This window comes from Aythya fuligula, chromosome 16, assembly GCF_009819795.1.
Source record: "Aythya fuligula isolate bAytFul2 chromosome 16, bAytFul2.pri, whole genome shotgun sequence".
Classification (NCBI taxonomy): Eukaryota; Metazoa; Chordata; class Aves; order Anseriformes; family Anatidae; genus Aythya; species Aythya fuligula.
The window spans coordinates 3127087-3139779 of record NC_045574.1 but is presented as its reverse complement, the minus strand read 5'-3'; the positions used below and the strand labels follow the sequence as shown (position 1 = coordinate 3139779).

The 12693-nt window shown below is 47.0% G+C and overlaps 1 protein-coding gene across 3 annotated transcripts in view; it reads left to right on the top strand.

Moving 5' to 3' along the window:
• TOX2 (TOX high mobility group box family member 2) overlaps positions 1-12693 on the top strand; it is a 130172-nt gene that overhangs the window by 74157 nt on the left and 43322 nt on the right. For all 3 annotated transcript variants that reach the window (XM_032198450.1, XM_032198451.1, XM_032198452.1), the window contains exon 3: positions 1774-2019. In XM_032198450.1, the coding sequence (XP_032054341.1) occupies positions 1774-2019 (246 nt within the window). The remainder of the gene's footprint in view (positions 1-1773; positions 2020-12693) is intronic.

Sequence of the window (12693 nt, the reverse complement as noted above, 5' to 3'; positions counted from 1 at the left end):
TATGTTGATTGGATATTGTCTAATCTGATTTTGATTGTGTACAGCTTTGATTGTAATTTTGATATGTCTGCACAATACTGTAGCTCTTTGGAAAGCTTTGTGAGTTAAACAGAGCTTTTTTTTTGCTTTTTTTTTTTTTTGCTTTTTTTTTTTTTCCCCAGGCTGAGAAGAGCAGGGGCAGGAACGTGCAGGGGGGAGCGGGGCTTTAGCGCTCCTCACAAAACCGCCTCAAAGCCCTTTCGTGAGCTGCTCTGCAGCAACACGAACAACTTGTAGTTTTGAAGAGAGCTTTAGGAAACTTTGAGTGGGTTTTACATAATTTAGTTAAGTACAGCAAAGCCACTTGGTTATATACCTGATACCAAAATAAACCAGTTGGAGGAACAAGTTTGCTGTGCAATGATTTATTTAAATCCTTTCCATAAAGCACCGAGTGAAATCCTCTTAAATAACTGGGGAAGAATTGATATACCTTGAAGAGTGTAGCCCAAGCGAAAACTTTACTAGACGTATTAAATGGGATATGTCTGTCTGCTTTTGTGTGCAGCCTCTCATCCCCCTTACCTTTCCAGCACAATGCCACTGCTAGACAGAAGCCGGCTGGAAAAACAGCTGGGCTTGAATTTCCCCTGAACAATAACTGTTGGTACAGAGCTGGCTCAGCCCTGGCTCCGTCTTATATTTCTCGCGTACTCATATTTCCCCAAAGCTAGTAGGAATTTCACGTGAACGTGAGCAGTCAGCTGGTATGTGCAGCATATGCGCTCTTCTCTGTTTTTATGATGGGACAAGGGGAGACAAGAGGTGTGTTTCACCGTAGCTGCCTCTCCTACTGACTTTTGAATTCTAGTTAAATATGGGCTTTATTTTATTTTATCAAGGGTTTTCTCCCTGTCGCCTGGGCTGATGAAGAGCACGAACCTGAGTGTGAGCTCTGGGGCAATGGATTAATAAAGCCAGCAATGTTCAACTGGTTTTGCACACGTCTGGGGTTTTGCTCTTAAATCAAGTATTAAGTCAAAATCCAACCATGAAACTAGGTGATCTGAGAAATTTAGCTTAAAATCCATGTGTGTAATACTATGGCTAATCAGAATTTCATATGCCATAATAATACGTGAAACAGTAGATGTTTAGAATAAGCCTCCTCTGCCAGACGCTCATTATATTCTGCTTTGATAATTAATAATTTTGGATAGACTCACTCTTAGGTTATGAAGCAAATACGTTTTTGTCTGATGTGAAAACTCTTTCACAGGCGCCATAATATCTTCTTTTCATTGGAATGCTTAAATGTATACAGACCACCAGAAAGCATGGGAAGCAAAAGGACCAACACCTCTGCACCTTCATGGTGAGCTTGAGGAGGGCTTGAGGTAGGGAGCAGAGGGCGTGCTTATCTAAACCAGGTCTGGATCAGGCTGTAAGGTAGGACAAACCTCCGTGCAGGGCACCACCAGGCAATCTTTCTTTAGAGGAGTTGAGAAGTTGTGCTAATGGCTTGCAGCAGGGGTGAGGAGGGCCGTGAGTATGTTGCAAAATAATCAGAGGCTTGCAAGAACCAGTGGTGTCCCGCAGTGGATGGTGCAGTGCTCACCACCTGGCTCCTACATAGTTATGACCTGCTGATGTCCAGGGTTGGAGCTGTCTCTTTTATTACACCCAAAATGTTTTCACTGGAATGTGCTTTCGTGTTTCTTGCACAAATAATCGTTTTTATTTGCTGGAGCAACAAGGCAGTGACACGTTGCAAATGTCTTTTTTGTGTTTTAGACATACAATGGTCAGAACGAGAATAACGAGGACTATGAAATCCCACCCATAACGCCTCCCAATCTCCCCGACCCTTCACTCCTGCACTTGGTGGACCACGAAACTGGATATCACTCCCTGTGCCACAGCCTGCCTCCGAACAGCCTGATACCCGCCTACCCCTACCAGAACATGGACCTGCCGGCCATCATGGTCTCCAACATGTTGAGTCAGGACGGGCATCTTCTCTCCAGCCAGCTGCCCACGGTCAGTGACTTTCTCCTCTTTTTACCTTTTGTTAAATCCACTCTGTGCATCGTGCTGTGAGCTGATTGAATGGAGAAGGGCATTAATGAGGGGGTGTTTGCACCAGGGGCTGGGAAGAGCCGGTGATGCAGCCTTGGCTTGCTGCACTACCACCCACTGCTGTTGATGACCGTGTTCATGGTGCCAATTTTGTTTCCAACTTGATGTTTTCCCAAGCCCTGTTAATTGCCCAAGAGGAGGCAGGAGGGTTGTTTTCCTCTGGGTTCGTAGCATCCTCACTGAACCGAGCCCCATGTGGCCAGCAGGAGCCCCCTGCTTGTCACCCCTGCCCCACGAAGGGAGAGCTTCCCTATTGATTTCAAGGAGACCAAGATCCCTCCTTGCATTTGCAAGCTCAAGTTGCCTTTTGGCTCACACCATGGTAAGGTGATACCTTGCAAAGTTTCAAATGATGCTTCCATAGGAATAAATAAAAAGGGAATAGTGAAGTAAAGGCAGCTCTGGGAAGAAACTTTGGGGCTAATTAGACCTTAGGACTTTTCTGTAGAGGCAGTGCTGAGGAAAGGTTGTGACTTGGTTTTGACACTGGTATTGAATTAATGCTGGAGCTGTTTAATAATATTTTCCTCTTTAGCACATTTAGCCCTATGGTTAGTTTTCTACGTTGTTTCTCTCTAAGATCATTGATTTTCATGGATGCTGTTGAAAGGCATCGATATCAAACAGAGTTAATTTTACTTATTAGCATTGCCTGCAAGCCTGCAACTGCGCTAGCTAGAGAACATTTGGTGTCGATTGCTTGAATAGATAACAGTCTGAAAGGTAGTGATATTTAAATATTTAAGTGGGATATTATCTCTTAGTCTAGGAAAATCCCAAGGCTTTCTAAAGTCTTGGTGCGTCTCCAAGTTGAGTGGTTAGTGTGTTTAAGAAAAATATCATCTTCTGCCCATCAATATTGAACACAGGCATATATCTATGAAATTAAATATTACTTAGGTCTCTGTGTTAGCTTTTAGGTTCTTAGGTGATTAAAACATTCATTTCTGAGACAAAAAGAGTCAATTTTAGATGAAATATTTTTCCCTAGTTTAATTTAAAGCACAGCCCCTTTTCCTGACCCCTATTTTCATAACACGATAATTTTATCCTGTGTTGATCATCTCATTTTTGAGAGGTGATATTGCACTTATAAATCACTTTCTAAAATACCTAAAGAAACAAGAACAGTGGAATTTATTAAGCAGCTTCTGTACGTCTGAAATAATTTATTTTGGAGTAGTCCTTGGGAAATGTTCTCTTTCTTATTTTATGGTACTGTTTTACAAATGCAGCATTGTGACAATAAATCAGGACTGAACCAGAGAAGATAAGAAGGGGACTTAGTGGGCTGTAAACATAGAATAGAGAGATTAAGATTTGTTTGCCCCTTACTACTAAAATAAAAAATCCAGTGAACCCTGAATTTTCTAGCCAATAGCAAATTGAAAGTGTTTAGTTTTGAGTGGAAACCTCTGGAGCCGTAATACATCTTCAAAGGTCCCAGCAGCAAAGGAAGTAGATCAGAGAATGGACTGTGTTGCAGTTTTAGGTCAAAATTAAATCCTGCCTTACCTTCCCACCAAAGCCTTTTTTCCATGCCATCAGATTTGAACTGCAGAAACAGCATCTAGCCCTTCTCTTCATTACCAGCTCTGGTTTTGGCTGCCAAAATTGAGCCCCTATCACTCCAACACAGCCCCAAAATGTTTGATCCATCTCACAGCACATGTGTAGTTCCATGATTCCTACTGGCATTAATAGGGGCATGCACGTGAAGAAAAACTAAAATCCAGGAGACAGAACAGGTTTTTAAACCCATACCATAAATACCTCCTGCCCGCGTGCCCACTGAGCATGAGGCCTCTTGGCGATGGCATCATGAAGATGCTTCAAGCATCACTGCTTGGCATCGCAGGATGGGACCTGCTCCAAACCAGCCCAGAAGTTCACCATGTTCAGGCTGCAAACATCCAGGTCAAAAAAGGGGCTTGTTTGTTGGCACTTCCAAAAAGAAGAGGGTGTTTTGTGACATGGGCAGGGATAGGAAACCCAGCTGGGAGTACTGCAGGGGAGGCACGTGGAGGTTTTGTCTTTGGTCCAGGACAGATGCTGCGTTGTAGTTTGTACTGATTTTTGTACACGTGGCTATTGGGCCTGGAGCACAAGTCGTGTGAGGAGCGGCTGAGGGAACTGGGGGTGTTTGGTCTGGAGAAGAGGAGGCTCAGGGGAGACCTCATTGCTCTCTGCAAGTGTCTGAAAGGAAGCTGTGGGGAGCTGGGGGTTGGCCTCTTCTCGCAGGTAACTAGTGATAGGACCAGAGGGAATGGCCTCAAGTTGTGCCAGGGGAGGTTCAGGCTGGAAATGAGGAGACATTTCTTCTCAGAAAGAGCAGTCAGGCACTGGGACAGGTTGCCCAGGGAGGTGGTGGAGTCACCGTCCCTGGGGGTGTTCATGGGAAGGCTGGACGTGGTGCTTGGGGACATGGCTTAGTGGGTGATGGTGGTGGTAGGGGGATGGTTGGGCCAGATGATGTTGGAGTTCTTTTCCAACCTTAATGATTCAATGATTCTATGATTCTTGCCTTGGATGTCCTGTCTTTTGGTTGGAATACAGTAACAATGAGCAATTCAAGGTAAAATGTTTAGAGATGGTAAGACTTCTCTTCTAAAATAGTAGCTAGAGCATCCTCATGAAAAATCTCAGGCTGCTGAAAAAACATGAGCGAGGACTCACTGAGCGCAGTGGGGATGGAGCACGCTTTGCTCTGCTCTGCCCCATGGACAAGCTCGACCTTTCCATCATGTGGTCCTTGACCACTGTTTCTGTCACTTTATTTCCTTATTATTATTTTCCCTCAGTTTTTACAAGTCCAGGAACTTCTCAGACACTGAAGATGGGATGAAGGGACATGGAGGGGAGAAGGGATGGGTGAACAAGAGATGGCCAAAGATCTGATGTTAAGACCAATGGTGCAGGGAGGAGGCAGGGCTGATCATGTCACTGGGGATAGCCAGCGAGGCAGGCTGCCTGCTGGGCAGAGGAACTGTTGTGAATAAATGAGATTTCAGAAGGTATTTTGCAGAACATATTTGACAGAAGCAAAGGGCGATCAAGGTCAGAGCCCAGGAATCTCCAGCACAGCGCAAACATTTCCATAAATATTAGATAGCGGTGTCTCTGCTCATCAGGTGGGACAGTGCCCAGTCATGGGCGCTGTGCCCTTCTTTGCCGTGGTTGGGTGAAATACGGCTCAGCCATGTGGGTTTGCATGGGGGAAGCATCATTTTGGACATCCCAGTTGGCAGCTGTTAGGAGCAAACATGGGCTTTGTCATGTGTACAAGAGTTTGATTGCAGAGCCTGGCAGCTATCCACGGATCTCCACTTCCCTGGTGCTTCTCACGCTGAGAGATCTCCTTGGCTTTGTTTGAGAAGCACTGGTAGCTGTGCATGAGCCACCCAAAATCATCCTCCGGGGCTCTTCAGCTCTGCCTGAGGAGGCCTGCAGCCCGTGCAGGGCATCGCTGAGCTGGGGGCAGGCAAACTGTACCCATAAGTGCCACCGTACTGGGCGCTCACTGCCCCCTTGCTGGGAAGAGCGGAGGAGGTGGAGGGGTTGGAAAGCAAAACCCTCCTTTGGGCTCAGTGGAATGACTTTTTTTGCTATCTGCAAGCTGGTGCATCAGCTCAAGAGGGAAAGAAAAAAAAAAAAAGACTCCAGAAACATCCTGGAAGTTTTTTCATTTCAGTTTGAGCAAAACCAGATCATGTGAAAAATATTCAAAATCCCCAGTGGTGAAAAGCATGTTCGTGGTGCAAAAAACGTCAAATTTCTGGTTAGCGGTGGAATCTGTTTATGTATGCACTGGACTACTGTCTTTAATTATTGTTTCCCATGGGTTCCCTCCAGAGAAGAAACAGTAAAGGGGGAAGAATCATAGCAGCAAGGACAAATGCAGCCCTGAAATTTCTGAAAAGTCAGTTGCTTGGCTTTGCAAGCCGAATATCTGTTTTATAGCACTACGGGGCTTTTCTGTCGAACAGAAAGAAAAAAAAGAAAAAAAGTGAACAAGAAAAATCTCAGCAGTAACACACCTGCCTGCCTCCCACATGAGAAAAGGAAATGAAAAGCAGCACCTCCTCGGAGCTGAAGCGTGCGTGCCCGGACAGTGGGGATAGCATAGGTCCCCAGGAACTAGCATCCTCTGGGGTCACCAGCACTTCTTTCCAACCTGATCTGGGTCAGGTGAGGGCAGTGGGAATCCCAGCACTGTGCTCCAGGTGCTGCAGGATCCAACCCTCAGCTGTAGGATCACAGCCGAGCCACTCAGTGCTGGATGTGGCAGCATGGAGTGCAGCTCCAGTTGTAGGGTGTACAGCTGTAGAGGCACTACAACTGTTCTGGTGGGCAGTACAGCTTACATGCTGTGGGTAAATACTTCCAATATGTAAATGTTTCAATAATCTTAAATCACTGCCTGAGGAAGTAAGTCCTGAGGAATGAGCCATGTTCTGGCGCAGCGTGCGTGCAGCAGCGCCAGGCGATGCGCGCCGGCCGGCAGCAAAGAGTTACCAGCGTCCCCCGAGCTCCAGCCCTGGCTAACTTCGCACTGGCAGTTTTGTGTTGTGTGCTTTAGGTTTTGACTAATTTGGCTTTCTGCTTATTAATGGCTCGCGGTTTAAAAACTAAACTCCCAAACACGAGCCCTTGGTGGAAAATAGTAACGATGCAACCGTACGTGAAGGGTTCTTTGTATTAAACAGAGCCCTGTTTGCAATTCCCTGCTAGTGTTTTTCTCAGAGGCAATAAATGAAAGAAATATGTCTTTTTAAATTTTATAAAACTCAGAAAAATGGTTTTAAACAGCTTTTCTTCACCTCCTATAATTATTTATTTTCAAACAGTCCTTCAGGGTAATGTTCCGTTTTCTTATTTCACACTCCTTTTTCTCATAAATGAACCATCACTTCAATAAATCATTATGAAAACAGAGACTAACACAAACCCTGAAAGGTTGAAAGATTTATGTAACACATTTATGTTTTCCATTTTCTCATTCTGGTACTCCACTGCTAAAGCTAAGCTAATAAAAGCTGCTATTAATATTTCTTGTTGCCTGGCAACCGCAGAGAGGGAGTAATAGCTTTAGCTAGAAAAATAGATGACCGATAAGGAAAAATTCAATTCTTTTATTATCTCAAGGGAAAATGGGCTTTTACTGGAACATTATGATGTACGAGTGCGAAGTTGAATACAAAGGATATTTTTTCAGTTGTTTTTCTATTTTTAATGAACGTTATTTTACCTTCGCGAACTCGTTTAAGGCGTTCGCCCCACCTCCTTGCGAGCTTAATTTAGCAACACCCACGCGTGCTGCTGGCTCGAAGGACCTGGTGGCATTTTCGTTCGAAAGCCCCCTTCCCTTCATACCCCCCCACAAGCCAGGTTGGAGCCCAGCAGACAAGGTGCCCGGCCACGGAGTAAATCGGGTTTGGGTGTGCTTAAAAGCAGGCTTTCTCCGAGGAAGGGGCACGGACCGATAGTTACTTTCTGAAGTTTGAGCAGCCGTGGCTGAGCTCTCGGTGTTTTTGCAGGGAGCACAAATGTGGCTGCTCCCAGCCGTGCTCGTGGGGTGTGGGTGCTGGTGCATGTGGGCATGGGGTGTCCTGCTCTCCTGCCCCTCAGCTGGGTGTGAGGGGATGCTGCTGAGCATCCCACTGGGCAGAGGTGCCCCAGCGTCCCCCGGTGCTTGCTCCAGAGGCAGATACATCCCCAGCTCCTCTCGACCACTGGTCCAACCCTCTGGCTCTGGTCAGCCCCTCACAGAACAAGGACACTTAACAAGTGAATCCCAGTACACAAAGCTCCTTTTCCTGCTGGTTCCAAATCCTATTTTTGTCTTGTGCCATGAAGTCCCCCTCGCTCCAGCAGACCTCTCCTATGGCCAGCACTGCAGGATGAGGTGCAGGCGGGATGGGGCGCAGGCACTGCTGCCACCAGCACCTTTGTGCTCGCAGAGAGGTGCCCAGCAGGGTTTCAGGAGGGGATTGTCCAGAAGGCAACCTGGGGAGGAGGACACTGCTCCCCTTCATGCTTTTGCCTATCTGCTCCTTGGTGCTTTATAAAATGGGTTTTCTCTGCAGGCAGTCTCATCCCAACTACTCAGGTCCTCTGAGAAAAGAGGTTTGATTGCAGCCTCCAACTTTTATGGACGGCTGAAGGGTCGGCACATCTCAGCCCCAGGGCCCCTTTAGCATCTCTGTATGAAGAAATCTCTGAGAGCTGCCATACACACAACGTGCTTGGTGCTTCTGGGATCGTAGGAGACAGAGATATCAAAGACCATCCTGATCTTCAGAGCTTCTGCCAGTGCTAGATTCCTGCCCAGGGCATTGTGTTGTGCTGGGACAAACTCCACCTGGCGTGTCACGAGGAATGAGTTGTGTGGGATGACGGCAGGTAGGTGTCACCCTTAGGAGATTTTCCAGGTACTCACCTATATGCTACCTTTGCTCTTACTGCACCGCTATTACTGTCATTACTGCTGCATGCTGTTATAATAACAAAAATTACACATTCCTAGGCCAGAGCCGCAGGGTATAAAACCTACAGGAGGAGATGCGCCTACCTTGAAAAACTTCCTAGGCAGTGTTAAAGTGTCCCTGCCTACGGCACCACATCACACCATGCTGGAGGGGGCTGGCATGGTGGGAGCCGGCATGTGTCTGGCTCCAGAGGTGTCTCTTCTCCCTTTGGTTTTTGTTCTGCAAGCTGTTTCCTTACCCACTCCTGCTCATCACTTGCCAGAACCACAACAGGTCTGATCCCGACATGGTGTAACAACTGCCTGCAATCCAGCAGGGTCTCTGCACTACTTGGGGATCGGGCCGAACCTCAACTTTTAACCACTCTGTAGAAATAAATCCCCCTCGCCTTGCCTCTCCTCTCCCTGAGCTGGGCAGTGCCTTGGTGGTGAGCAGTCCCACCAGGTGAGAGTCGCCGCATCAGCCCTAAAGGCACCGTGTCCGTCCCCGAGCGCTGTCCCCAGGCACGTGCCAGGTGAGGTGTCCCTCCTGCTGGCCCCACACTGCACGCTCCTGCTGGCGAGCGGTGCGGAACAAGCTGCTTTGCTTTTACAGAGATTGAAAATTTTACCAATTTTAAACCCAAACTTCTTGGGAACAATCACCGGCGCTGTAAATAAGCAGTTTGTGCAACACCAGTGAGGAGGCTCGTTGTGAACAGCATGTGTGTATTAGTAGTGTAATTAAAATATCAATTACGCCGCGCCGACAGTTTGCCAAATAACTGGCTTTTGTGCACAGTAAACTTAATCACTCCTAAATCTACTCACAAGACCTGCTGCAATCTTGATGCCAAACTAGTACAACATGAAAACAGCATTTGCTAAAGCGCAGCTTCAATATTACTTTGCGTAATGGTGCTGCACTCCGAAGCTAGTATCATGTTCTGAAAATTATCTTTTAATGTACAATTTGTATTGCTGAGAAATGTCACTTACTTTGCAGAACGTCTTGCCGACATAAAATCCAAGATTTATTCCTGTCATTTTTTGTCTTCTGTGCCATGTTGATAATAAGAAGCCTACTTTGTGTGTGCAATGCTCATGTCAGTTTTGAAATTTGGGGCTTCAAAAAAGACAGTAGTATAAATAAAACATGATATAAATTAAAAATATAGTGGAAAATAAAATCTGTGAGTTACAGTAGCAGATAAGATGAATACAGCACGAAGGGGGTTTTCAGAACAATATCGGGTAACTGAGAGTATTCAGAGTAAATATGTTGAAGGTGTGGGATGGACCTTTTTTAAGAACAGATTCTGGTCTTAAACTGTGTTCATCTCTACATAACAGACATACAGATGGGTGCCTGTTACTTAGCCTGATTTTAACCCTTTAGATCTAGCTTGTCTACCTCTCTGGCATGAGATTTTTTCCTCTTTTTAGCAAACAACTCCACTTCAACAGTTTTTCTGGTTGAGGTTAAAAATGCTTTTTACCCATGTCAAAAAGTCCCACAATGAGACCAGGACACCTCCGTGCTTTGTCGAAGGACTGAGACGTTCAGAAGAGGGTTTCTTTGGAGTCTGGGGTGTGGTTCTAGGGAAAGAGTGCCCGAGTGTTTCCAGTTCCCCATCTCCCCGTGGAGGATTTGTCATTTTGGCCCCAGTAGCTGGGAGCTGATGCCCGCATGAGCTTCCACAGCCCCCTGAGCTCTGGTGTACATGGGGGACTGACTCTGCCATCTCCTCCCCTGTCCCTGGCACTAACCCCTTTGGGAACAGTAAGTAAAATCAGAGTAATGTGTTTCTGGGGATTCTCTGCTAACCAAGCCCCGCGTTTGGTTACGGTTAATTTGGTCACACTCATTTAGTTGCACTAATTTCTGCATGTGAGCCAGTGGCACATATAATCTGAGGACTTCTTGTTGGCTGGGTCGTGCAAAGGAAGGTATTTTCCTCAAAGCACATTTCTGCGTGCCTTGTCCCGCGTCCTGTTCCTGCCCATGACACTTCTGCGGCTGTGGGGATGCAAAACGAAGCTGGGCTTTTACTGCCACTTGTCCAGGCTGGTGGTGCTGGTCTAATCCAGGGATGCTATCTTGGCCAAAGAGGCACAGCTTGCTCCGTCCCACTGGGTGCTTGCGCCACGCATTCCCCTTATTCTCTCCGTGTTGTGCCGCGCTCTCTGCTTGGCCACGTGCAATCATTTCCATGGGAACAGCGAGGAGAGGCGATGGCCGTGGGTCTGCGCCATGCAGAGGAGCCTCTGAAAGGCATGAGATGATTTTACTGCGTGGCATCTCCTCTGCTGCACTGCAAGCTTGTCATGCTCCCATATGCACCCACACCCTGCCTCACAACGCAACATAAAGTCATTTTGAAGCTCATCGTGCAGCTGAAAATAAAGAATAATTCCTGCCCATTTCAACCAGCAGCACCTTGGCTGCAGGAGAACCTGTGCTGCCAGTTATCCCTGCAAACTAGCACTTCTGGCAACTCTTTGCCATCCATCTTGCACATTTTGATCAATGTTGCAGCCCCTTTTTAATTGCCCCTATCCCCTCAATCAATCATATTTATCTCCTAGCTGTCATTCGTCTTCTCTTTGCGTGCTACCAGGCTGCATTAGCCTGCTCCAGCAATTACTCATTGCCCCGGATTTTCCCTACAGAAAAGGGGGGTCCCACACAACTTTTATGCTTGTTCCCAAACCGAATGCATGCTGTGCTACGTGGCTTGCTTTCGGTTGCCTTTCTAGAAGTTTCATACCCAAACAGCCCTGCCATGGCTGGGTTCAGAGGCTGCAGCTCGGCTGCCACGAGCACATGCCCAGGGCAGGAGAGCACAAAAGGATGGAAATTTCCATGGCTTTTGTTTCAGCCATAGAGGTTATGATGACTATTCACTGCTGTAGGTGTGTGCACATCCAGTACGTCTTTTTTATTATTTAAATGGGAGCCATTTTTAGAGGCAAATAACAGAAAGTGCTTACAATAAAAATAATAGGCTGGAGCAGGCTTTGTTGTGCAACGAGGAGATCAAAGAGCTCCACCAGCCACGCGGCTGAGCACTGAGAGTGAAGGGAGAGAGGGTTTCTAATTGCTAGGTAAGATTTCCTCAGCTGGTAAATATAAATGGCAATCCTAGCCTTTTTATAGGAGTTTTCTCCTGCCTGTGGACTCGGTGGGGTTTGCTGTCAGTGTGAATGATGGTGGAGAATGAGCAAGAACATGAAAGGGGATCTTCAGCCAGATTTCCCTTTCTTCACCCCAAATCCTGGCCGCGGGGTGGCTATGAGGCTGGGTAGGTCCAGCTGCCAAATTCACAGCCCCCAGAAGACCAAAAGGGTTGAACCTCCAAAGAGCACAGCTCCCAGCAGCCCTCCCCTCTGCCTCACTGGTACAGGCTGAAACGCTTCCCATCCCCACAGCCCAGGGAAAATCAAAGTTACCATTTAAATGAAGAATGCTGCTTGAGTCCTGCCTCTGTGAAGAGGTGTGGGATGCAATGTCAGGAGAAATTATAATGATTGCTACAGATGCAGCTTGTCACGGAAAGAGAAAAATGTTTCTGCATCTGATGCATGGCAGCGAGCCAGTTGGTAATGTTATATGTCCAAGTGTTTCACTTTGGCTCCGCCGGCTGGAAAGCATTCCTTAATGCTCTGCCTGGCTGTTATATTTGTCTCTCAGCTCTGCAGAATCCCATTACGAACCGTCCTTTTGCACCATGGAAATTGTTTGGTCTCTCCGGCCGGCCGTGTGAGGGAAGGAGAGGTGTATTGCTGCAATCCCTCAACATCTGTAGAAATTGCCAGCGTGATACTTCTCACTTACCTGTCCTGCAGCGGGCATTTCTCATTACAGATCGAGAAGTCCTGTAAGCTGCACGAGGTTGCTGGTGACCACCTTGGGTGTTGAGGTGCTCAAGGAGCTCCTGGGGTGGCTGTTGAGCTGGGAGAGTGGCTCCCGCTTGTGGTGAGAGGCAAAGGCGGATGGTTTTGGGGTGAACTGAGGTGTTCCAGCAAGCAGATGGAATAGGAAGAGTGGGGTCAGTCAGGGAATGGCTGCCCTCATCGGGAACATTTTCTGTGCAGGAGGAGCACGT